Source organism: Zootoca vivipara, chromosome 5 (assembly GCF_963506605.1).
Source record: "Zootoca vivipara chromosome 5, rZooViv1.1, whole genome shotgun sequence".
NCBI lineage: Eukaryota > Metazoa > Chordata > Lepidosauria > Squamata > Lacertidae > Zootoca > Zootoca vivipara.
Window position 1 is genome coordinate 19,634,255 of NC_083280.1, and position 27,495 is coordinate 19,661,749.

General features: G+C 43.1%; 1 protein-coding gene across 2 annotated transcripts in view; it reads left to right on the plus strand.

The window, feature by feature from the left end:
- PPM1L (protein phosphatase, Mg2+/Mn2+ dependent 1L) overlaps nucleotides 1-17,456 on the plus strand; it is a 170,887-nt gene extending 153,431 nt beyond the window's left edge. For both annotated transcript variants that reach the window (XM_060274414.1, XM_060274415.1), the window contains exons 4-5: nucleotides 10,698-10,859; nucleotides 16,921-17,456. In XM_060274414.1, the coding sequence (XP_060130397.1) occupies nucleotides 10,698-10,859; nucleotides 16,921-17,267 (509 nt within the window). In that variant the 3' untranslated portion in view covers nucleotides 17,268-17,456. The remainder of the gene's footprint in view (nucleotides 1-10,697; nucleotides 10,860-16,920) is intronic.
- Nucleotides 17,457-27,495: the final 10,039 nt, after the last annotated feature.

Here is a 27,495-nt window from a genome sequence, read left to right on the forward strand (position 1 = left end):
AATAATGTAAAAGTCTATTGTACAGTGGTACCTCGACTTACGAATTTAATCCGTTCCGAACGAACCTTCTTAAGTTGAAAAATTCGTAAGTCGAAGCCAATGGGGGGGAATTTTAAAAATCGTGAGTCGAAAAAATCCTATCTAAACCTCATCCAAAATGGCAGACGGAACTCTGTTCATAACTCGAAACATTCGTAGGTCGAGTCATTCGTAAGTTGAGGTACCACTGTATAGAGATATCCATGCCATAATGTTGCATGTTGACAAAACAAAGAAATGGAAAACATATTACATCAAAATGATTATGCTTGAACATTCCCTTGACTACCCTATGGTGTGTTAAATGCTCTGATAGTGTGACATCCCAAACCACTTTGGGTCATCTTAGCTTCACTCCTCGGCCAGGTTTAACAGGAGATATTTTGAGATCTTTCAGAAATAGCTTGGCCTTTCATCTCCGGGGTTTAGCAATTTCCACTTGTGCTGCACTACCGATTTAACAGAGAATATTCTGAGTGCTGCTGTACTGTAAAGGGCTTGAAAGCTCAGAATCACTTCAACATCTCAGGATATACCGTATATCTCTTTTTGTTTGTCATTGTTTTGCAATGCTTTTTACACCTGCTCTTTCTTTGCAGTACAGTTCAAAGCACACAATGATATATCTAGCCACTTCTTCATTGCAAGATCGTGGGCCTCCTACTCTGTGTGCTCTTTTAGTACCCTCAGCAGTGACAGCAATTCCCATGTTTAGTCTCTTAAACCATTCTTAGAGGTTTTGCAGGGTGTCTGCCCCTTCTTCTGTTTCAGGGATTGCCCTCAAACAAATTCCCTGCGGTCTCTGTTCAATTGCTTCTCTGCCCACAACCCAAGGGCCTCAATTTTTAAAAAGTCTGTCTCTGCCTGATTGTCCAGGCCCATTCAGGGAAGGGTAGGTCTGTTGATAGCTATTTCTAAAGGGAATCTCTAGGTCCAGAAGCTGTATTCCTCTGAATTCTTCTTCTTCTTCTTCTTCTTCTTCTTCTTCTTCTTCTTCTTCTTCTTCTTCTTCTTCTTCTTCTTCTTCTTCTTCTTCTTCTTCTTCTTTAGTTGTTTAGTCGTGTCAGACTCTTCGAGACCCCATGGACCAGAGCACGCCAGGCACTCCTGTCTTCCATTGCTTCCCGCAGTTTGGTCAGACTCATGTTGGTAGCTTCGAGAACACTGTCCAACCATCTCATCCTCTGTCATCCCCTTCTCCTTGTGCCCTCAATCTTTCCCAACATCAGGGTCTTTTCTAGGGAGTCTTCTCTTCTCATGAGGTGGCCAAAGTATTGGAGCCTTAGCTTCAGGATCTGTTCTTCCAGTGAGCACTCAGGGCTGATTTCCTTAAGAATGGATAGGTTTGATCTTCTTGCAGTCTATGGGACTCTCAAGAGTCTCCTCCAGCACCATAATTCAAAAGCATCAATTCTTCCGCGATCAGCCTTCTTTATGGTCCAGCTCTCACTTCCATACATCACTACTGGTAAAACCATAGCTTCAACTATACGGACCTTTGTCGGCAAGGTGATGTCTCTGCTTTTTAAGATGCTGTCTAGTTTTGTCATTGCTTTTCTCCCAAGAAGCAGGCATCTTTGTAATTCTACAAAGTTGTTTATCCCTAATTCTAGTTACTGAGGGATAAACAACAGCAAAGGGCTATTGCTTTTATGGCCTGATCGTGAGCTGCTCAGAAGCATCTATCTAGCCTTGATGGTCTTGTGAATCTTTGCCTCTGTCAGGCCCTCCTTCACAATTGCTTCCCAGGATGTGTCTTGGTTAGGCTACCAGTTAGAATGCTAACCTTCATGTTTTTGCTCTGACAACCTGTCCTCTTGATCTTCAATGGTCTCTTTCTAATCTTCAGTTTAACATTGCAAGATGAATCCTCTCTTGTCTTCTGTTTGGATGGGCCTCAACCCAAATTCCTTTTTTAAAAAAATAATTTTTATTTATTTCAACAATGATTTATACAACCCAAATTCCTTTGCCTTCTGGAGATCCACTGTGACCTTGGGCAAGCCCAGCAGGGAAGACCCTACAGGTTCTGCCAGGGCTTGCAATCTGGCCTTTCTGATAATCTCTGAGCTGGAAACATCAAGCTCAATTAGCGTCCTCACACGGTTTCCATTGCAAATATTAAAATGTCCATGATGATATCTTCAAAGGGACAGAATTACAAAGTCAAGCAATTCTTCCTTCGTGCAGCGCCATACAGATTTAATTTTTCTTTATTAGCTTCTAATTTGCAGGGTTATGGGGGTAGTCAAATGAGAAGGTGGGGGAATGAATTTTGAAATATCACCTTGGGTGATTGGCTGCACCGTGGTATAAGGGTATGAAGTGGCAGCGTGGCTAGAGGTATCGCTATCATTGTTAACAGATATAATTAATTCCCACATTTAGCAACCAATGGAATGAAAGTAATTACCATATTATCTCTCCCAGCCTGCGGGAATAAGAGGGGCAGTAAAGGGCATATGAGCAGAAAAGTAGTATCTAAAATAATATTTAACAAACAGGTCTCAGAATGAATAAGGCCAGCAGAGCTAAGGGCTTGTTCTTTTAAACACATTCGAATCTTGACACACATGATGCATGACTGTTCATAGCCTGATTATCAAAAGCAGTTTTTTACATATATCAAATACCCCAAAACTCACAGATAGAGTGGCTATTTCTGTATTGCCAAAAAAGAGAGAGAACCTAAAAAGACAACAACAAACAACAGTTGGGCTTAAAATTCGCAAATACTAAGTAGTACGTATGTATGTAATTTTTACAAATGATTACGATGATTAGAATTCAGTGCATTACTACACCATAGCAAGGTTGACTGAGCTCAGATGACCTGGGAGGTTGTTCCACCTGCTGTTCACATTCTAACTGCTGATAGGCTATTTCAAGGGTCCTTTCTCCTTGTTTCTTTTCCCTTTACCTGTTGGTGTTGGTCTGAGCATTTCTGTTGGCGTAAGGGGCAGGGGTCTGATTTTAGATAATGTCGCCATGCCTTTCTGGCATCAACCTGTAAGTTGACTGGAACTCTGGTTAGATTAAACTCTGAATAATGAGCAGGTCAGGAACATAAACCGTGGTTTGCTCCTGCTTTATTTGAACCAGCACTAGTTTAAACTAACTAGAAGTCCCCAAGTTCTTTGTTGCAGAAACTTATGTGATCTTCCTGGTATCTAAGGAAAAGGAAGCGGGGAGAATACAGGCCAGAGGTTTGTGCAGGCTCATAGACATAGCACTAAATCACAGTTTAGTGTTGCACCGGAAAAGGCCCAGAATATGTAGCTGAGATGAAATTTGAAAGTGGCATTTCCAAGCTCACACTCTTTGGCTTTGCATACTCATTTGGTTTCAGAATCAGGGACAGCTTGCACAGAATGCAAAACAACAACAAACCCAAACAAATGCCGGGCTGAATACACGCCATCATTTGATGGCAACTCTTTGTCCCTGTTTTTGCTCTTTGCTTCTACTGAGCAACACTGCAGCACCTTTCCTCCTCTTCTTAATTTAAAAGAGAGTTCAGAGCAGTGGTATAGAAAATAGAACCCACAGTGGAAGAACCCTCCTCTTAATTCAAGGCCAGTGGCATTTCCTTGATCATAGTAATTTATGGAGCATTAGTTGCCATAACAACCAAAAACAGCTTTTAGGGTGTCAGTATTTTCCTTTGTAAGGTGAATTTAGTGTCTAGTGAGAGGAGGGAGGGAGGGAAGGAAAAGACAGCAGCGTAATCTCTGCAAACTGGAGGGTTTGGGCTTAATCGCAGGAATTACATGACACCTCCTAGCGCTCTCATGCTATCTGCCGTCTTGCCAAAAATGAACTTGGCAGTGTGTAACCGTCTATCTAATCATGGTCAAAAAGTGATAGGATGTGAATGACAACTCTTGGCTTGGGGGGTGATGGGATGAGCATCAAATGATGGCTAGGGATGTAAAGAGGCAGTGATTTCCATCCTATAACTGGGATCGTTGGATTCAGCACTGTTTCTCTTCTGTCACAGTTCAGCTTCCACTGAAACCAACGTTATTTTTCTCTTGTGGGGGACAAGGCTACCAATGGCTGCTAGTCACAATGGCTATGCTTCTGAATACATTTGAGGGAACTGCTCTTGTGCTCAGAGCCCGCTTGCCAGTTTCCCACAGGCATCGGGTTAGGCCACCGTGAGAACAAGATGCTGAACTAGATGGGCAATGGGCCTGATCCAGCAGGCTTTTCTTACATTACTACATTCTTTCCTCTGTGGCTTTAACTAATGTAATCAATTACGCAATCAACGACGTAATCCGTTTCAGTGCATTTCAGTGGAAGGGAAATGCCTGCAACAATGCAGAAAACTACTTAACTCATTTACATAACATTTGAGGTCTAAACAGAATCCAACCCCAAATACTGCTTTTACATACTTGCGTAATGTCTGTACCTGACCTCAGAACATGGTGGCAGTTTCCATTCCCATTTCCAGCAGAATTCGCCAACATCCCTAATGTTGGGATAGGAAGTTTGCGTATGATTGTGTGCCTTGTAAATTTGTGCAACTCCAAGAGATCTAAACCATGTCTTGTTTCATTCTAATTTTCTGTTTCCAGCTTGTTGGTTATGTGGGGGAAAAGCACAGCCTTTCTCTTCCAGTTAGCTTACAGGTGCCTTCATGTTTTCTGGTGATTTCTTTTCAAACTGCACAGCAGGTTGGTGTTCAGTGGGCTGTCCGGGGACCAAGACACAACATGTGTTCTCAATTTTGGACCTTTTATGTTCGGAATTTCCCACTGTGCAATTATGTTAAATTTGGAGGCGCCTGAGAAGTGCACCTTCTGCCCGGCAACAACAGCAACACACACACACACACACACACACACACACACACACACACACACCTGCAAGGTTACACGAATGAAATAACAATAGCTGGAAAGGAAAACAAAGTTCAAATAGGATTTCTTCTCCTGTGATGGCAGGCTGCCCACATGGGGGTCAGGGACTTAATGCTAACCCAGCTGTCAGTCGACTCTTGCAGCAAAAGATGAAAAGTGAGGTTTCATAAATCATACTGGAAATTATCATCCTACTCCTAGGATGTGTGGGGGTGGTGGTTCTTATTTTGCACACACTTGTTAGAAACAAAAAGAAACTCATTCTGCCCCAAAATAAAGCATGAAACAAAAACCACGTTAAATGTTTCTCATGATGCATTTTGGAGACATCATTGCCTACAATGATTTCCTGTTATCCGGTGACATTGTCTTGCAGCTGCTCAGGCAAATGTATCACTTCAGAAAGGAGAGAGAAGCTGAGAAATAGTTCATATAAGAGGGTTAAACGGCAGTCCTGTGCACAGTTACCCTAGAGTGTGCCCCATTTAACTCCGTGGGATTTACTCCTAAATAAACAGGGATAGGATTGCAGTGTTGCCGCAGCGTCATGAGGGTAAAGCAGGATTAGATATCGCATTTGTCATAAACCCAGTAGACGGACACATACTAGCTGACGTCTCTCGGGGCCAAAACAGATGAGATGCAAGCAATCTGTAACTGGATCTTCCAATTTTTATCTTTATTTTTAAAAACAAACTTAAAGGCAGTGGAGTGAGTACTTGAATTTTCTGCAAGAAAGCATTGTTTAATCCTGCCTCCCTGCGTCAGGTGCTGCAGACGAGTCCTTTTAAGTATCTGAGATGGTGTTCTTAAGAGTTGCTGTTTTCAGATGTATAACTTCTAGTCCTAAGAAGTCCAACTGTGTCTAGATTTTCTGCCAAGGCCAATGAAAATAAACAGAACAGTGGTAGAGTACAGTGGTACCTTGGTTCTCAAACAATCCATTGCAGAAGTCTGTTTCAAAACCAAAGTGTTCCAAAACCAAGGTGTACTTTCCCATAGAAAGTAATGCAAAATGCATTAATCCGTTCCAGACTTTTTTTAAAAAAACAACCCCCAAAACAGCAATTTAACATGAGTTTTACTATCTAACGAGACCATTGATCAATAAAATGAAAGTAATAAACAATGTACTGCAGTCACACAATCAATCAATCAATCAATAGCTGGACTGGGTTCCACACAGTCACAAAAACAAAACAAAAAGAGCTGCAAAAACAAAAACGCATAATAAATAGCAAAAACAGACAGACCTCAGCGTAACACTCAGTCAGCTTAACACTCAAATCGGAAGTGTGGCACTCAAAACGAAGCACGTTCGGCTTCCAAAAAGAGTTTGCAAACTGGAACACTTACTTCTGGGTTAGCAGTGTTTGAGTTCCAAGTTGTTTGAGTACCAAGGCGTTTGAGAACCAAGGTACCACTGTGAAGCTGTTCAGCATTCGCCTTATGCCGTAATGGCTTTTTCTGTAATGTACCAAAGAGGTACATCTACCTCTTTGAGCTGACTCACATGTGAGAAGTCTAATCAGCCAGCAATTCTAGGATGGAGAAGTGGACATACACAATCTATTCCATGGCATGCGCAGTGTAAGATGCAACCTCAGTGCTCTGCACATTGTTTGTGTGATTTCCCCCCCTCTCCTCCTTTAGCCCCCACCCCACCCCAAGGAAGGAGAGGTCATACCCAAGATCTTTACACAAATGAGACATGCACACTCAATGCGCACTCCAACATCCCTATCCCTGCTGGCTCAATCCTCAGATCTTTGTACATTGAGTGGAAGTCTCAAGGGGAAACCCATGCACATTCAACTGAACATGTGCAGGCTTTTCCATGTGATTGGGAACCCAGATTACGCAGTGTTTGATGGAGGACGGTGTGTGTATTCAGCTGCACATGCCTTGACTCTTCCTTCAGGCCTTTTCCACCCAACATGCAAATGTTTGGGGGTGTAGCCTGTCTGAAAAGCGACACTGGAGGTGGGATCATTATGCCTGGCTCCCTTCCATGCTTTCATGCATTACTGGAACCTGTGATGCATAACTTCCATATGAAGCTGCTGAATCCACCTGGTGTAAACCAGTTGTTTGAAGGTACAGTAGAGCCTCTACTTACCACCCTAATCCGTTCCGGTGGCCCGTCCTTTAGGCGAAACGGGTCGCTAGTAGAAGCGCCGTTGTGCGCATGTGCAAATGGCAGCAGCTGCTTCTGCACGTGCGCAAATGGCAGAAGCCGCTTTTGCACATGCACGAATCATGGCAAACCCGGTATTTACTTCTGGGTTTGCTGCAGTCGCGACTTGGATCGGGCCCAAGTAGAATCGGTCGTAAGTAGAGGTTCTACTGTACAACACAACCTTCACAGCCCAGTCCTTTGATTTGAGCCAACAGCAGGTGAATGTTTAGAAGGGGTAAAACTAGCACAGTTACAACATTACAGAAATTATCTTGTTGCACCAACTTGTAACGACATCACTTCGGTGTTCTGGGCTGCAACATCACAGTTTTTCAGGACCAGGATTCCAAAATGTGTGCCTATGTTACTGCTTTACGCTTCTTTCCTTCTCATGCATACATTAACAATGGGTTTTCATAACTTCCTCCTTCTCTCGCATAACTGATAATTCCCACACAACCACACACCATCTTCCAAGTCTCCATTATATGCAAAGACAGATGTCTCAGTCTTATGAATAATCAGATGTAGATTAACTAACTGAGGTGAAAATTCACCTCAAACTCCTCTGGCCCACATAAAGGGAAAAAGAAAGAAAGCATGAAATTAATTTTATTTACCGCTAAATGATAAACCAGAACATGAATTGTGATGATGCGGAAATAAATTAATTTCAGCAGTCTTCAAATAAGTCAAGTTAAATGTCAGGTGTTGTACCCCGGAAATATATAATAGCTGCTTTTCCTTGCAACTTCATGAAGGAAACCCAGAGTTAGCATAAGACAGAATCTAGTCCTTGAAGATTTCTAACTGTGCAGACCCATCTACCATAGTTTGTTCAGATGCGATACTGGAACGGATGTATGGAAGGGAAGGAGGGATCAACACCCTGGAGCGTTGCATGTCTTCTAGGCTGTCCCTTAAGCATGATGTTGAGGCCCAACAGGCCTGGCCAATGTGCCGCAAGAAACAAGCATGTTCCGTAAACACAACCCAGAATTCCACGCGGTGTATAGGGATTCTGCGGCAGATATGCAGGGGTTTCTTAGCAATTAAGTCAAACGTTCTAAAACCATGGGACTGGTCTTAGCACACAAAAAGTATGTGCAAAACTAGATGCCATCTTGTTCAGAAAGACTTAATTCTGCTTGGCGGTGGGGAACATGATTTTTTATTTATCCGGCAGTATATAAATAGGCTTGCCTGTTAAGGACAGCAGGAACTCAATCACTGCTGGACTCTTTTTGGTAGCAACTACATGTAGAAAATGAGACATTAAGTGTGTATCACCGCACATGGCAGTAATCAGACTGCTAGATATGGTGGCCATGGCCTACTTCCATTTTTAGAGGAAGCATATGTCTCTGAATAACAGTTGCTGAGAATCACAAGTGGGAAGGACATGCACTCATGTCCTGCTTGACTTCCCACAGGCATCTGCTTTGCCACCAGAATGCTGGACTGGATGGTGTAAACCACTGAGCCTCTTAGGTTTGCCGATCAGAAGGTCGGTGGTTTGAATCCCCCGTGACGGAGTGAGCTCTCATTGCTCTGTCCCAGCTCCTGCCAACCTAGCAGTTTGAAAGCATGCCAGTGCAAGTAGGGGAGGTAAACGGCGTTTCCGTGCGCTCTGGTTTCCATCACAGTGTTCTGTTGTGCCAGAAGCGGTTTAGTCCTGCTGGCCACATGACCCGGGAAGCTGCCTGTGGACAAATGCCGGCTCCCTCGGCCTGAAAGCAAGATGAGCGCCGCAACCCCATAGTTGCCTTTGACTGGACTTCACCATCCAAGGGTCCTTTACCTACCTTACCTTGGCCTGATCCACAGGGCTCTTCTTGATTTCAGTTTTCTACAAGGAAGTTGTATCTATACAGGGAATGCATCGTACATAAAGCCCCCCCCATCCCCTGCTATAAGATATGGTTAGCTTTTCTTGATGAACTCTTCTGAATTGATTCATGCTAGATGATTTTGTGACTCAAACCTCCTCCTCCAGAAGGGCACATTCGTGGTTTCTTTGCGCCCAAACCCTCAGCTAAAAGCAAGCGCCTTGCATGTAGGAGATTGCAGGTTTGCTGTTGCATTGGACAACTGCTGCCAGTCAGAATTGGGCTAGATCAGGCACCCCCAAACTTCGGCCCTCCAGATGTTTTGGACTACAATTCCCATCTTCCCCGACCACTGGTCCTGTTAGCTAGGGATCATGGGAGTTGTAGGCCAAAACATCTGGAGGGCCGCAGTTTGGGGGTGCCTGGGCTAGATGGTCCGGGCAGGTATGAGGCAGCAGCATATGCTCTGAGGACGTAAAATCAACCTTTTCTGGATAACGAGGCTTCTCGTGGTCACATGTCCAGAAGTTGCCTTTCCCCACAGAACTCAATTTGACGGGGGGGGGGGTCAAGCAGGTTGCAGCTGCCCCAGATATAGTTGATTCCTACATCTTGTAAATGTAAGTCGCTGTCAGTCATGAACGGCAACAAGCAGGCTGATATGTCAATAGGAATTTTCTCTCTTATTACTCTCCTCGCCCAGTGAGAGAAGACACCCGTCAGGTTATCACTGGGAGTATATTTCCCTCTGCCTTTTGTAATTTAGAGGCCATTTCCTCCTGTCCTTTACCACACGCAGCAAGGTGCTGTTCACGTTTTTGCAAGTCTTCCATACATTTGTGTCCCTCAAAAGCAAGGGGCAGTCTTTAAAGGTGAAACTCGGAAAATTAGAATATCGTCAACTTAAAAGGTGATGCAACTTAAAAGGTGAAACCAATATATGAGATAGATGCATGACATGCAAAGCAAGATATGCCAAGCCTTTATTTGTTGTAATTGTAATTACTTGTCATTATTAGGCGGGTCAATTATAAATGGAATGTAATTAATGAAATGTAATAGCGATGTTCGTTTTTGTTTATTTTTGCATTATTGTAACTACTGTATATTCCTGCGTATAAGACTACTTTTTAACCCAAGAAAATCTTCTCAAAAGTCGGGGGTCGTCTTATACGCCGGGTCGTATTTCTTATACGGCAAGTATATCCCAAACTCTATATTTTAACTGGAAAAGTTGGGGGTCGTCTTATACGCCCAGTCATCTTATATGCCGGAATATACAGTATTTATTAATGTGGAATTTCCAAAAGAAAGCATTTGTAAAAAGAAAAAGAAAAAATAATAAGTTGCATTACTGAAAGAAATGCACTTTTCGGCGATATTATAATTTCCCGAGTTTCACCTGTATATACCATGAAGGTGTGTGTGTGAGAGAGAGATTTCCTGCCATTTAAAATTACACCTGAATGATAAGCCAGGTGAGAAGTGCTGTGCCGGAGGACTGACCCCTGTAATGCCAACCCAAAATCAGATGTACTAGAAATAATGTGCAGGGAAGAAATTGACTGTCAGATTTGATCAGTGCCATTAAATAGGCTGTCATCAGAGTACTAGATGTTTCGTTCAGATACAAACACAGCTGCTGTTTCTGATGGCTGCTGAATGCAGATAAAACAGGTGGGGGGGGAGAAAGTGTTGACACGAGCAGTAGTGATTTTCGCTCCATTGTCTTGACGCTCTCTTCATCTGTTTCCATCCCTGCTCCTCTGCCCCTTTCAGGTACAACGTGTTTGATTGCATTGCTGTCAGATAAGGAGCTCACGGTGGCCAACGTTGGGGATTCGAGGGGCGTCTTGTGCGATAAGGATGGCAATGCTATCCCTTTGTCGCACGATCACAAGCCCTACCAGCTCAAGGAGAGGAAGAGGATTAAAAGAGCCGGTAAGCTTATAAAGTTTGGTGTTTACTTCTGTGGGCTTTCTGACAGAATACTGTAATAAACTCGGCAGGAAGGTGTTGTTTGCATTTTTTGGAAACACAGCTGTATGGAGCTTCTCCTCAGTGAAGGTCAGCTTTGCACCTTTGAGAATCCTGGAGGAAAAGGCCCTCGTGAAAAGGTAGAGAGGCTGGAGCCAGCCAGTATGGCCTGTAGCTAATGGGACTTGTAGTCTAGCAATAGTCTAGGCTGGATAACCCAGGACCAGAGGTTCCTTATTCGTTTATTCTTTATTAAATTTGTATACCGCCCTTCATCCGAAGATCACAGGGTGGTACACAACATAGAAATTCACACAACATAGAAAGATGCACACACAAAACTTTGGTAGCTTGATTGGGGGGGGGGGACTTGAAGCTTCCAGTTCAGAATGGATAAAAAACCAGTGCCTCTTCCGGCTAATGCTGCGTTGTGTCCTGTAATAACGATTCATTCAGAGCAGGCAATAATTCTCTGTGGGAAAGAGAAGAAAATGTAGATTCCATACACTGGTGAGAGAGCACAAAGTAGTCTTTTAACAGCAGAGCACCTATTAGCAATTAACATTTGAACCTGATTATTGTAATCCAGAAGAGGAGCCTTCATTAAAGAGATTAATATTCTAAAAGTTTCACTTAAGTAATCAGCTGAAAGAACTCCTGCTGCTTTGGAAATGCAACTTTTATGTTATTTTTCTCTCTGTATGCTGTATTGGCCTTGTTTGGGAAGGGGAGGGGGGTAGGCAAGGGAGTTATTCCTTTATAAATTTATTTTTATGGGCAGCAATGGTGCCAGACATCACCAGGCAGCTGCCGAGATCGATACCTTGACAGGGTCCTCACTGTCAATCCATGGTGCCCCCTGGCCCTGGCCTCGTTTTCCCTTAACAGCTACTGCTTATTTGCCTGCTTTGAGGGGTGCCTTCCTGTCATAGCTGCCAAGTTATCCCTTTTTTAAGGGAAATTCCCTTATGCTGAATAGGCTTCCTCGTGAGAAAAGGGAAAACTTGGCAGCTATGCTTCCTGTATGAGCAAGCAGTAACAAGTAAAGGAATTAGACTGTAAAACATTGTTTTGCACAAATCCGGCTAATGAAATAAGTGGGCTTCTTCCTCCTCCTTTTCTTTTTTTAATTTTTTTTTTATTAAAGTACGAGAATTTTTACATACATTATATTCTCTCCTTCCCATTTTTAATTTCTCGTACCATTTTTCCTTTCCCTTCCCACCCCCTCCCCCACCCATAATCCATTGGAAGGGTTCAAACAGTTGTCCTCAGCCACGGGCACAATGTCTTTAATTTTCACTGAATGTCTTCTGGTCCAGTAGTTGTTATCCATTGAAGATAGGGGTTCCATCTGGCCCAAACAAATAATTAGTCCAGACCTCTTTTCTCTATCTTTCCAACCTAAAGCTATTGTTGCCTTTCCTGCTAGTATCATTGCTTTGAAGGTGTGCTGGTCACCTTTCTCTATGGCCGTGTTTTCTAATATACCCATTGTCATAAGACTGAAGTCTATAGGTAACTTCACTTTAAAAACTTCATTAATAACCTTAAGGATTTTATTCCAAAATCCCCTTACCTCTGGGCATTCCCAATACATATGGGAGAACCATCCCTTGGCTTGTTCACAGGGCTTCCTCCTTCTAACCCAGCTTAACAACTTGTGAAGTAAGTTTAAAAACAAGATTTATTTACACTGGTTCACAAAAAAAGGCAGCAGCAAATCTACGCAGGCAAAATTCTTATATTTACAGTACAGTATAACCAGCTTCAGGCATGTGCCTAAAACTGGGGCAAGCAGAGGCATGTTTGCCTCCAGCGGTGGTCAAAGGGAGAGGGAGGAACAGGAAGTACTTATATGCTCTTTCTCCAGGAATGGAGGGTGTGGTGTTTGCCCATTCTTTGGGAATACGTTTGTATTGGGGAAGAGCTTAATAGGTTGACCAGTAAGAAAGCCCGGAGGCGGAGCCTACCTGATTTTGAGGCTCAGCCCAGAGGTTTTGACAGTTAATTCGGTTGGTTCTTTTGGGAGGGGAGATAGAGGAGTCAGAGTGAGTTAGAGTCAGGGACAAGACTGAGAGGGAATAGAGTGACAGCATTTCGAATATATTTTAAAACTTGTTTGTGTTTGAAATAAACTTTAATCTTCATTGTTAACTCTACCTGACTGAGACTCAATGCTTCACTGGGGAGCCCTGGGTTCCCCCCTACAAAATTGGTGGCAGCGGAAGAATAAAGTAGTGGTGTACAGGTCAATAGTCCGTGAAACGACCGGGGGCTCTGTACGAATGCCACAGAGGGGAAATGACATCACACACAGCCCTCTCTATCCATTGCATTTCTATGGTCCAAGTATCTGCCTATCAGCAATGCAGCTCTGTGGTGTTAGCTCCTTCTCATGCTCACTAGCAAGAATATGCATTTGTTAGGTTTGGCTGCTCATCTCCCACAGCTTGGCCACTGGTTCCTGCTGGACCGGAAGAACAAAGGGCTTCCTGTACCAATTTAAGTTTTATGTATGGTAATTAGAATCGGGGGTAGCCATTGTTCACTGACGCACTTAGTGATCGCACATACTGGTATGCAAGGGTGCTGGGGGTTTTTTTGTTTCCTTTGGGGATCCCTGTAGACCAGGCATTCCCAAACTGCGGCCCTCCAGATGTTTTGGGCCTACAACTCCCATAATCCCTAGCTAACAGGACCAGTGGTCAGGGATGATGGGAACTGTAGTCCAAAACATCTGGAGGGCCGAAGTTTGGGGATGCCTGTAGACTGATGCCATGTACGCAGGCCACATAGAGCTGTAAAAGGTATGCTGAGGTGTGGAGCTCCAATTTGCAAAAACTGCATATTCCTGGTAGGAATATACTTTATTCATGTTGAACTTTCGGGTCCTTTTGATATGAGCTCAACAGGCAGCTGTGCCAGAAACCTTTTGAAAAAAAAAACCCTCCCTCTTAAGCAGAAGCTTGAAGTGCACAATATTTGGTTTTGTAATGGAGGATTTCGAAGTGCTCTTTCAAAGGCAGAAACATGAACTTTTTTTTCTAAAAGGAAATGCTGCTCATTCAGCCGCAGGCAAACACCACATGTTTTATGTTGAGATTTCAGCCTTTGCTTTATAGAGGCGGCAGAAAGCCACTTTTGGTGCATAAGAGGTGGCTGTCGAGGCTTGGAAAAGCAAAAGCAATCCTGCAAAGATGAGTCAGGGAGGAGGGGAAACCAATGAATATCAACTCCTTGCTGCAGGCAAAGGGAGCCAGATGCATGAAAGGGGGCTGCATGTATTGTTGCTGTTGTTAATTTCATTTCTATTCCGCTTTAAATTTTTAAGGGAACAAAGAAATCTCAAAGCAGTTTACAACCTACATTAAAACGTCAAATAAAACAATCCAGAATAAAACATTAGAGAAGGAAGTCAAATATAAAGCATACAATTTAAAGCAACAGGAAACTAAAATATTATTTGAAGATTTCAAAACAAGACATTGCAAAAGGTGGTCAACTACAGAATGAACATTCAACGCAGCAAAGTTAACAAACAAAAAAAGTTAAACACGTGCAGAGCCATGGGAATCCTGTGGATCCAGTTTGATGGCAGTCGCAGAACGTAATGGAATTTTGCAAATGGCTGGAGTCCTTCCCCTCCAGGGCCGTCTCAAGCATGTCGGACGCCCTGGCGCCGTGGTGTGGAGATCGCTCCAGCCCCCCTGCCAGCCCGGTGCCCTGGCGCCCTGTGCAACCCAGCCTACCCCTAGAGCCGGCCCTGTTCCCCTCTGTTTTCCTTCTGCTCCCCTCCCCTGCTATATACTTTGCTTTAAGGAAGATGCCTGCTGTTTGTACCCAGAAAATTCCCCCCCTTTTCCTTCCTAGAACTCTGAAGTGTGAGGTGATTATTTTCAAAAGACTTTTCTGGATCATTGCATTACAGCTCCACTAAGGACCCTGGAGGAGGAGGATGATCAACTTCGTTTGTGTTATTTCCTTTCCCTTTTGCCCCAGGGTGAGATTTTGGTCTTTACAAGTGTGTATCTGATGTGCCGCCGCCTTCATAAATCTTTTTAAATGAGTGCGGACCTCTTCTTGAATTGTACCGAAGGGAGAAAGAGGGCTTGGTTAGAGCTAGAGGGCAGGATGCCTGAGCATATCAATACGAATTTCACTGTATGGCACTGTATGGCAAACGTCAGAAACAAAGGCTGATATTTTCTTGCAGTTCGGCAACTTGTCATATGTATTTGGCGAGCAAAAAAAATACAAAACACGTAAGGATGTAATTGCCTCCAGGAATTCATGTGACAACTATTGCAATAGCATGGATACTGACACAACCCAACTCCTTGTAGCAATGTCTGGGTATTTCAAAATGGATTTCAAAATACATAGCATAAAATGGAGGAAATAACTCCAAGGAGATCACCTTCACAGTCCATTCATGCAGGTTCTGTTAATCACGCTACTCAATACAGTATGTGTGTGTGTGTGTGTGTGTGTGTGTGTGTGTGTGTATATATATATATATATATGTATATGTGTGTGTGTGTGTGTGTGTGTGTGTGTGTGTGTGTGTGTGTGTGTGTGTGTTTTCTTCTCACAGTACATCTTCCTTTATTTTTTAATGGACTATTCCAATGGATCTAAGAAACAATGTGCATAATAACAACAACAACAACAACAACAACAACAACAACAATTTATTCTTATTTATACCCCGCCTATTGGGCTAGGTTTCCCCGCCACTTTGGGCAGCTTCCAACAAAATATTAAAATACAATGGTCTGTTAAACATTAAAAGCTTCCCTAAAAAGGGCTAGGAGTCCAACCTTGGGGTGTTACCCATGAGGCAATGGTAGCAGCAATGATGCAGATGTTAAGTTCTCCTCCTCCTCCCCATCTTCCCCTCCTACTTATATTTAGGAATATTTGCATCATCAACAGGTGTGTTAACTTGCCAGCAGCAGCAGGCAGTGAAATCAAGTGAGGAAGGGCAGAAATGCCATGTGGTGACGACATGAGCTGGAAGAGGGAGAGAACTTCAACTCATTTTTGAGAGCATCTTCAAATCAGGAGGAAGCTGTAATTTTGACCTTACAAGCATTGTTATGCACACCAACATGCATAGTGTGATAGTTCAGGGTTCCAGCACATACCTTGCGTTTGGTTTCCTTAGAATGAGAGTCGCTAGAGACAGTGGCATCTTCGTAATATAATATATGTATAAACATATATACGGGCGGAACGTAAGGTGGCTGGGATCTGTTTACATCCCAACAAATCTTGTCCCACAATTAGGGTTCTTCCTTCCTTCCTTCCTTCTTTTCTTTCTTGGGGTGGATGAAGTCATAGCTTTGGATTCAGCATAGATGGACAAGACCAGCCAGGGAACAGGAAGAAGGCCTGCCCTCTTTAGCCCATCTTCTGAAAACATCTCCAGCTATTAATTTCTATGGCAACCAGTCACTTGTACTCTTTAGTCATGCAAAGAGATACACCAACGGACTTTCCTACAGCCAATAACTTGACGGAATCTTTAGCAGTCCACAGAATCCCATCTTGCGGATGGAAAACCACAAGCTTGGGGCTGATTTCAAATATCGCGTTCAAGCTAACACACACATACACACATCCTATAATAGTACCTTGCAATGGCTGTATGTTCTCCTTTCTTTAAAGTTTTCATTGAATCGAAGCACAGGAAGTATAGTTATGATAGAATGGTTCTCCAAAGAAGGAAACTTCGCTCTTAGCTTCCAGTTCCTAAATGGTAACCCTGAGGAGTTTTCCCTTCCTTAACGTCTTAGCAGCAGAGAAACTGGTGTATTATGGGGAAAGGAAGGAAGGAAGGATTGAAATGTGAGGAGTGCTTGGGAAAGAAAGATTGCAATAAGAAATGCAAAGCAAAACCATTACTCTGTTTTCTAACTCGTTTTACAGCCCAGAGGCACAGAAGCTTCTGAGAACAACCTCATGCAGAAGCAATTTAATACAATATGTGTGTGTGTGTGTTTGTTTTTCTTCCCTCTAGGTGGCTTCATCAGTTTTAATGGTTCCTGGCGTGTTCAGGGGATCCTGGCCATGTCCCGCTCCCTTGGAGATTACCCGCTGAAAAATCTGAACGTTGTCATCCCTGACCCAGATATCCTAACCTTTGACCTGGACAAACTTCAGCCAGAATTCATGATCTTGGCATCTGATGGGCTGTGGGATGCTTTCAGCAACGAGGAGGCCGTACGGTTCATCAAAGAACGCTTGGATGAGCCACATTTTGGAGCCAAGAGTATAGTCCTGCAGTCATTTTACAGAGGCTGCCCTGACAACATAACAGTCATGGTGGTGAAGTTCAAGAATAGCAGTAAAACAGAAGACCAGTAAAAAATAATAATAATTCTATCTTTCTGCCTCTCTCTCAGCGAACTCCTTCATCAAACCTTTACACTTCAACATGGTAGACAGCTGTAGCAAGTACCGTATATTAGCATTAAGACTGTACACCCAAAAAGAAAATAGGAAAAAGAAATCACTTTTTCCCCCTTTTCTTTCTTTCTTTCTTTTTTTTGAAAAGCAGAGCTATGTGGCAAATGCATTTAAAACCATTGTGTGGGGGTTAAAAAAAAAAAAAAAGGTCAGCTTGCTTTCTTTTCTCCAGCTCTTTTAAGGATAAATTCTCCCATTCTTAAAGGCTAATCAACTCCTGCTTCGGCTATTTTGAAGAGCTGTGATTTCTTAGTCATCTGCCCAGGAGCTCAACTTGGGAGTGGCAAGACAAGAATGGCTTGTGAGCAATTGATGGAAGCGACACAGGACTTTCACCATTGTAACTATCTCCATCCCGGCATGCACTCTGTTTTAATGCTATTGCTCTCTGTCCCCAAGCCCCGCTAAACTGCAGAAGTAGGAAGGTGGGTAGCAATCAAATTTGTAGCTGTTGAGCTGTCTTTTCATAGGAGGAGGATGTGAAGGAGTGAGCCTGCTGGGCACACAACATGCCACCCTTCTCCCTCATTTCATAGGTAAACATCCTTCCTGCCACATAAGTAAGGACAAGCTCTTGAGCTTCTCCAGCTGTCTGTTTCTACTGTCTGTGTGCATGCCTTTAATGGTGCTTTGCCTTGTTTTCAATTCCATCCAGCAGGTAGCTTTTGAGGTCCATGCTCCTTGGGGAAAATTGCACAAACAGCATTCATTGACTCTTCCTTCTAGACGTGGTGGATATCAGGACTAGGCTATGCCTGCAGAAATTATTATATATGTCAAAGATTGTTGTAAGGGCTGGGGGTATGAAGAGCCTGTGGAGGTCAGCTGAGTTTTTAGCACGGAAGACTATTTACCGTACATTCTGTTATCAACATGTCTTCAGATACAAGGCAGGGCTGTTGATGAAGCGAACAAGCTGAAATGTGAACTTGCTGCCTAGTTCACACACATACATGCGCGTGCGCGCGCGCACACACACACACACACACACACCACCAGCAGCAGCAGCTTTTCAGTAGAATGGAAGCTTAGTTCAAAAAAAAGAAAGAAAAAAAGATTGACAAGGGTAAAATAATTCTGGTGGCCTGGGTATTTAATTATGTAAATAATTGAAAGCCAGCCTAAGGGATTAAAAGTGTTGATTATGTATAGCCGTATTTTGGAGCCGCTGAATATCATATGCTTTGCTGTAGAAAATGGACGTTTCCAATCCCAGTATTGATTAATAACGTAGGTGTGACCTGGCTATTTAATCCCCCGTAATGCTCACCACCTGATGGCTCCATGGTTGAGGAAACGGGCAGGTGTGTTAGTGGAGCGGTGCTGCCTTCATAAACTTTGCTTGCAGAGGCTGTGCGCAATTTTATACCATAGCTTAACAAGAGACACTTGGTTGTTCAACAGGGTTCTGATCCCGGGCTACCCATTGAACTGCTTTAAACACACTTGGCGGTCAGTGAACTCCTGCCTGTTTCTGCTGGCTCTGATGTGCATGTGCAGAGCTAACTGTATGTTTCCGTGAGCTGAAGAAGGGTGGGTGGGTGCTACCTTGGTTCACCTGTGTAGCGTTGCTGCCCTCTAAAAAGAAAGAAAGACCATAGACATGTGGGCTGCTGGGTCATGTCAGTAAGCTATAATTCAAAGCCATATGCATGCAAGGGATTCCCATTCTCTTCTATGAAGAGGGAAACTTGAGTACATATAGTGGAGAACGCCCTGTTAGGAGACATTTCACTTCTGATGGAAGTGAATGAGAAGGCCTCCATTCACATACTAGAGCATGGCCACTAGGTTCTAGTGAATGTGGATTAGTAGGTGGGCTACTGCTAGACTTTAGCACTTCTGGAAGTGCCATTTGCGCAGTCTCTCTCTCTCTTCTTTTGCTGTGGCCCTCCAGGTGTGACCATGCTGGCCAGATGATGGGAGCTGGAAAGTAGTAATACCTGGAAGGTTACAGGTTCCTCCTCATCCCACCCGTAGTTATACATAGGACCCCCTCAACAGATAACCCTCAACGGCGGCAAGGAAGGTGTCCTTTACTTTCCCTGAAACATAGGCATAGCTGCCAAGTCTCCCGTATTCCCCGGGAAACCCCCGTTTTTCCAGCCGTTTCCCGCTGGCAGCCCGGATTTTTTAAACCCCCGTAAATCCCCCGGATTCTTACCGGACCGGGGAGGCGCCTTCTGCGCATGTCTAGAGTCTCTGGACATGCGCAGAAATGATTTCTGGCGCTGTGGCCATTTTGGAAATGGGCAGAGCATGCGTAGAAGCAACTTCCGGTGCTGCTCTGCCCAGTTCCAAAATGGCCGCAGCACAGCTTCCGGTGCTGCGCCGCGCCGATCCCGGATTTTTCAATCTGGGAGTTGGCACCTATGAACATGGGAGTGTCTTGCAAATAACACAACAAGGGATTAAGATACGCAAAGTGTGTATTTCACCCTTCTGGTCTCTTATTTCTTGCCCTTGTCTCCAATTATATTGTGTGCACTCTCAAAACAAATTAACTCTGGTGTCAGACCACTTGGGCAGGCAAATGCAAACAAAGACCTTATCCCTGCCCCTATTTTGCTGCCCTCCTATATTAATGTGGAATAATAGCTCCTTTAACTGAATGACTTAACGAATGGCTCCAATGCTTTTAGCAAAGTACAATGGACTCTTAGTGCATTCTTCTTACAATAAGAGATAGGGGCAGAGTGCTCTGAGGGTTAACAGCATGCATCTCATCAGTGCCCAAGCATACCAGCTCTGCCTAGGATCTTTTAGATTGGAACATAGCAGCTGCCTTAGACTTTAGTCTGACCACCAGTCCATCTAGCTCAGTACTGTCTGCACTGATCGGCAGCAGCTCTCCAGGGGTTTTTCCCCCTGCTGTTCCTGGAGATGCAGGGAATTGGATCTGATGTTCTGTGTGAAAAGCCATTGAGCTTGCGTTCTGAGTGCCAGTCCCCATGGTGATCAGGCCAGATAGTTTTGGAGGATTAATTGGGCTGGCACATTTGTTGTAAGAGTAGATAAAGGATATAAGCAACCAGATTCAGTGGAGGTCATTGAAAGGGCTGGTCTCACATTTCTGTGGGAGCAGAATCAAAACTAGAAGTGCTATTCAGTCACTGCAAAGAACTGTTTTCAATAATCTCACTTAACCTTGGGGTAATCCTTATTCTACGCAGTGGCAAAAGAACGAGATGCTGTTGTAAAACATTGATAGATGTTGGCAAGGGACCATCCATAACCTCACTCTTTGAATGGCCTTTTTAACCTTCCCATTGTCACACTGCATCTTTTTCAGCCATGGCCAATTCTTCCTTTGTTGTAATCCTTTGGTGCATGGCATACTTCGTGTGTGTTCTCTCCCTTTGCCAATCTCTGCTGGCATCCCTTGCCTGCCCCTTCCCTAGCCAGTACTAGAGGAGTGCCTGAACAGGAGATCACATTGGCTTTTGCGATCCATTGCTTTTCATAAGCACAACTGATGGTGGCATTGGAAACACCTTCCCAAGGCCTTCCTTCCTAATAATAATATTTTTACTACTTATACCCCACACATCTTATTGGGTAGACCTAGCCACTCTGGTCAGCTTCCAACACTTCTAAAAACATAATAAAACATCATACATTCAGATGTCTTCTAAAAGTTGTATATTGTAGTTGTTTGTCTCCTTGACGTCTGATGGCAAGGTGGGTGCCACTGCAGAGAAGGCCCTGTGCCAGGTTCCTGGTAATTTCACCTCTTGGTTTTATTACAGCCTCTTTTCAAGAGGCGCTTAAATCTTTTAGGCTCCTGTAATGCTGGTTTTCACTTAGTTGCTGTGTGAGGTAAGGTGAGTAAAAACTGTGATATGTGATACTCACTTGTTGCTTTGAAATAGGAAGAGGGGGCCCAGTTTAGTGATGGAGAAGCAGCTGGCAGGGCATTGCTATGGAAAACCCAAGTAGGTGCAGATTTGCTCAGCAGCCTTGATGTGAGACCAGTAAGACTTCCATTCATAAGCAGGATAAAGGTGCAATGAAAATAGGGAGAGAGGGGGTTACAAATCAATAAAAAAATATAATAAAAGTGGGGAAAAACATTAGTAAGAAACAAAACTAGTCAGTAGCCTCCTACTTTAGGTGCAGCTGAATTCTTGGAACTGAGACATTTTAAAAATGTTGGAAATTTAGCTCATTGATACAAGCTTTACAAACCATTAAATGTATTAGAGGAAGAAATAACTGAAATGTATTTCTCATCCCCATCTTGATTATTGATCAGAAAATTGAAGTATGTGGGATCTTTACAAAACTTGATAGCTGGCAGGTATTAATTTTTGTTAATTAGTCCAGAAGATATTATACATAGCGTAGATCAAAATGAGCAAGAGGAAATTGTGATTTATCATCAATGTGTAAGATAATTGGGTTATCACGGAAACCTGCGTGTTTGTTAATTTGCATTCTGTTCAAAGCCATTTTTAAAACATCTAAGGAGGGGAAAGCTCATTGTGAAAAGGCAATAGCCTGCAAACAATTACAGAACACAGGTTAGATTCAGTCAAGTGTTTAAAAAGGCCTCGTTTGCCCAGCCAGCTAGGCATAAAGAAAAATTGTCTCACACCGTATATTAGGAATTAATGGCTTCAAATGAATATTTATAGACTTGTTTACAGTTTTCTTCTTGCAGGAAAGGCTCCTACATAAGGAAATAATCACCCAACAAGCATGGCTTAATGGAAGAGCAGAAATTGCTTGACTTGAGAAATAATACTTCTACAGAAACATGACTTGCATAACCACTTCTGGAGAATTTGAAATTAATTCCTATCATATATGCAAGGACGTTTTGAAATAGTTCATTGCCACGCACTCAATAATAGGAAAAATGCCTTCTTAGTTTTAAAAAAAGAAAAGAGGGGAAATGGCTTCTAAATTCAAAGAGTTATACCAGATTACTAAATGGTGCTTTTAGACCCAAGTTTACAACCTGTTAACATGTGTCAGGAATTCGCTGCAATGACTTATTGATAGCTATCTCAGTGATTTTCTAATTCCATTTTAGCCATAGCTGCCAAGTTTTCCCTTTTCTCGCGAGGAAGCCTATTCAGCATAAGGGAAAATCCCTTTAAAAAAGGGATAACTTGGCAGCTATGATTTTAGCCCAGTACAAACATAATAATCAACCATGGATCGTTGCCTTAACCCTAGTGAAGATCACAACCATGGTTTAGTTTGCTGAGTGAAGCTCTGCTGGAAGATGAGATATAAGGAGGCAGTATTGAAACCAGCAAGGGGAACCTTTCTTGCAAGCAGAAAGGCTGAAGAGGCAAAGAAGTTCCCTTAACCATGGTAACGACTTCTAGGGGAGCAAGCATGTTGCGACCCAAACAGCGGGTCTTGTTCGGAAAGATTAGTGGAATTATTATAACACAAGCCTAACCATGCTTTGCCCACTGCACGTGTAATATATAACCATGATTAGTGCCAACAATGACTTGTAAATCCTCTTCAATTTATGGTTCCACTTCCTCATTCTTCATCAGTTTTTAACCATGGAGTTAAAGAATCAACGTGTAAGGGCAAAAATAGTTTAGATTTATGGCTGTGTGGGGCCTGAGAAAGCAAACAATGTTTTCATACTGAATTAAGAAATGGTAGGAAATGTGACCATTTACAGTTGACGGGGGAAAGAATAAATGTGTTTAATGTGAAAATGGATTTAAATAGTGGGTTTGCACAAGGGTGAGATCTAGGAAACTACAAGTATTCTGTAAAGAAAAATGCATCCAATTGTAGACTGGAATCATGCAAGGTATTTAACCAATCTAGTTTATTAGGAAAGAGGAGTGCAGCTATGTGTATCTAAGCCTGTTGAGCATGCATTTCCCTGTGAAGGACATGGTTTGGAAAATGGGTGGGGAACCTCTGGCCCACCATGTTCCCCAGCCTTGATTTAGAGCATTGTGGTATATACAATGTGCACATCATTCCCTGGATTGTAGGGATAGTCAATCAACATTTACTGAAAGCATCTAGATCCGGAAATGTTCATAAAACTTGTTCATAAAATATGTAGAAGACGATACTTTGGGGGCACAGCCTATAGAAACACAGATGTGATTCAGCCCCATTGAAATCTATGGTCATGATCAGGCAAAATGAAACTCTATTTTTATTAGCCTCATTGATTTTAATAGAGTTGAACATGTTTCATTTCTCCTATTGAAATCAATGGGCTATTAAAGTGTTCACTTCTGGGATTTACAAGGTTAAAATCAGGGTGGCTCACATGGTAGTACACAGTTGCTTCAGTTTTTGGTTCCATGTGTACCTAGAAAGGGCACAGGGGATTGGAGTAGATTACTCCTGGGGTACCGTCCAATTCTATGATTCCCCTAGACATGAGCGCCTGGATGCACATTCAGAATGGGCAATTTGCTCATTTCGGGTACAAAGCTGACCTAATGAGTTCCCATAGTCCCCCTCACATAACTTATGTGATCCAACCAAAATTTTTAGGGGTTCATAGGAGCCAATTCCTAGGGCCCCCCCCCCACCAAAGTTGATGGGCATTGCCATTCAAATTATGTGGGTTGCGGCATATCTGGGCCCCCACAATATTTTATTCAAGTTGGCACCCCTGTTGCAGCTCTGGAATGAAAACCATCATCTGTGCCCTGTTCTGAAAACTCAGCAAATCTTAACTTGTGGCTCTGAGGCATTTTTGTGGATGCTTTTTTAAAAAAAATGACAAACATTTGCTATGGTGCTATTAAGTGGATTTGTCATTTGAAGGCAGGTGTGTTTAAATTGTGGAACGAGATATTGGAAATGATTCCACACAAACATACATAAGTGCGCGCGCACACACAAACTTTATTTTACGTAGCAGAGCCCATATGTACCTGCCCCAGCAGATTGCTTTAAATGTGATGTTGCAATTGCTGTAGTGTAATTGTTCTTCCATTTGAGATAAACATGTGGAGTAGAACATTTAGGACAAAATAGAAACGCAGCAAGAAAACAGGATCTAGATAGGACAGGACTGTAAAGTTTAGCTGATTTTTAGATTATTCAGTTGAAAACCACCTAGTCGATTCAAAAGGTGATCCCAACTGTTCAAGCAGGAGATTTTAGAATCAGCTGCCACCAAGGTGCCACCTTAGGAGAAGCATGTTCTTTCATGTAGAACAAAAGGCACCTGTGAAGATAGACACATGTGTGCATCATGTAGAATTATTGAAAACATCATACTCTTGATTTCTTCACACAGCTGACTTTCTAGTATTTATACTTGTTCTTAATATTCAGTAAAGCAGGACTGTCACTTTAATCTCAGTGTAACTAAACAGACCCCAAAGTGCAGGGGCGCCAGCCCAACACGTTTTTAACTTCCAGAATGCAACACTTCATTAAAAAAAAAAGGAGTATCATGGCTGGGGAAAGTAGCATTTGCTGGAGCCGTTTCTCTTAATGTGGTGGCCATATCTTAATTTTCCCAGCCATAAATGTGTCTGCCTTAAATAATTTCTCAGAAGAAATTGCCCCTAATTGCAGAGTATTGTTTAAAAGCAACATTAGCTGCTGCCAAGCCTCTCTCCATAGTCCTAGGGTTACGTATGACCCAGTCACTCTTTAAGTAAGTAAAAAGGTTCTGGCAGGTTTTCAGTGAAAAGTCTGGCACTTGTCCACAATCAGAACAATTAATGCTTAGAAGATATCCACGCCAAAAGAAAACCTCTCTGCCCTGGCACTTCATAAAACCTAGCAGCGCTGCAATCTTAAATTATTTACTAGGGCTGCAATTTAAGTCACAATCCCTACTCTCCCTTCTTCTGAAAAAGAAATGGGTCTACACTAACCTGGACCTCAGGAAAGGATTGGCAAATCATGCACCACAAGATTCTCAGAGCCACTGAGGTGAATCGGAAGCAAATGGGGTGAGAGTCTCAGCCACTACACAGAAACATAGGAAGCTACCTTCTACTGAGTCAAGCCATTGGCCCATATTGTCTACACTAGCTGGCCGCAGCTTCTGCAGGGTTTCCAGCAAGGTATTTTCCTAGCCCTGTTTATAGAGATTCTGGGGATTGAACCTCAGACCTTCTGCATGCAAGGCAGATGCTTGACCAGGGAGCTACAGTCCTGGTGGACCATCTCATTCTCCATGCAGTAGGACGTTAGAGATCACTTACTCTGGTTTAGCAGCAATGCCTCTCTCTCTCTCTCTCTCTCTCTCTCTCTCTCTCTCTCTCTCTCTCTCTCTCTCTCTCTCTCTCTCTCTCTCTCTCTGCAAGGCACCCTATCAGAACACGTTTCTTACACTGTTGAATTGAGAGTACAAGGGTGTTCCATGCCATTTTTGCCAAAGCCAGCCAATAGGAGCTCAAGGCCTTTTTAATGCCGACTGTGAGATAAGGCAGCCAAATCTGGAAGAGCTACAGAGCTGCTTTCTACTTTGCTAATCTTTCGGCACCGGTTATTTTAAAAACACAGGGGCGTAACTGCATCATGAGATGTATGCAGGTGTTAACATAGGAAAGCATACTGTGCCCATCAGTTCTTCCAGATGAGGATGAAGAGTTGTAAGCCAAGCCAGAGAACCTTTCTCAGCACATAGATGCTGTTGTCACATCACACTTGTGCACATCTTAAAGTAGACTTCAGAAAGAATTATGGAAGCAATTCTTGCTGGTTTTAAAAAAACAAACCCAGTGCGGCATCTACAACTGCACACTGAAGTCATGATTTGAACTCATTTTAACCTATCCAGCCCCAGCACTTTTGACCATAATGCGCAAGAATGGAAGGAACTGGTGAAACCTCATAATTCTTGGTACTAGTAGGTTTCTTTTGTACTTAATCTACATCTGTCTCTAAGAGACAATCTGAAACACGGTCAAACGAAATGTAAATATAGCATTAGCTGTAGTATAACCTAAAAGCGGCAGTCTGCTGTCACTTCTAGGTGTGGGCAACCATTGTATCTTTCAGTGTGTGCGTTAGAAGTAGCTTTCCCCCCCCCTTCCTTTTAAATGTGTGAGGAATATATGTTTCATGCAACTGCAGATTCTATGTTAATGTCTACAGGAAGTGTAAACTACTGATTTTTTTTGTGGGGGGGGAGGCTTTGGTTGTATGGTTAAAATAAAAAAATAAAGGCTATAAAAGGAGCATATTTAAATAAATAACAAGCCTCTTTTCTCTTTTGAGTTATGGTGTCTTGCTGTTTCTTTTGATACACACACGCCCTCGTCCTACGCAGGAATAAATGATTATGATCCCTGTTTGAGTTCTGCATCAGGAAAGCAAACAGCCCACACCAGAAATCGTCATTCCCTCCAGCAGCAAACTGGATTGATCCCCCCCGACCCTGGCCATTCCAGTTTGTCAGCAAAACTGAGCACCCCATGGAGAATACACTTCTAAAACGTGGCTCCACAAAGTGGAATGAGCCATATCCCTTCCAAAAAACACAAGACACTGGATACGCATTTGCCTCAGAGGGTGGAGTGAGCAAGGAAACACACAAATAATTCACGCATGAACACACACAGAGAGAGAAAACAGAAGGGAAGTTACCTCGGCCTTAGCTAGGCGGTACTGTAGCTCTGAAAGGTGTGTGTGGATTATTCTCGCACCGCCCAGGGATGGCGGGAAACAGGAAGGCGAAGAGGGAAATAAGGAAAGCAACAGTTTGTATGCACTGCCCCCACACACAAAGGATAGAATCATAGAGTTGGAAGAGACCACAAGGACCATCCAGTCCAACCCCCTGCCAAGCAGGAAACACCATCAAAGCATTCCTGACAGATGGCTGTCAAGCCTCTGCTTAAAGACCTCCAAAGAAGGAGACTCCACCACACTCCTTGGCAGCAAATTCCACTGCCGAACAGCTCTTACTGTCAGGAAGTTCTTCCTAATGTTTAGGTGGAATTTTCTTTCTTGTAGTTTGAATCCGTTGCTCCGTGTCCGCTTCTCTGGAGCAGCAGAAAACAACCTTTCTCCCTCCTTTATATGACATCCTTTTATATATTTGAACATGGTTATCATATCACCCCTTAACCTTCTCTTCTCCAGGCTAAACATACCCAGCTCCCTAAGCCGTTCCTCATAAGGCATCGTTTCCAGACCTTTGACCATTTTGGTT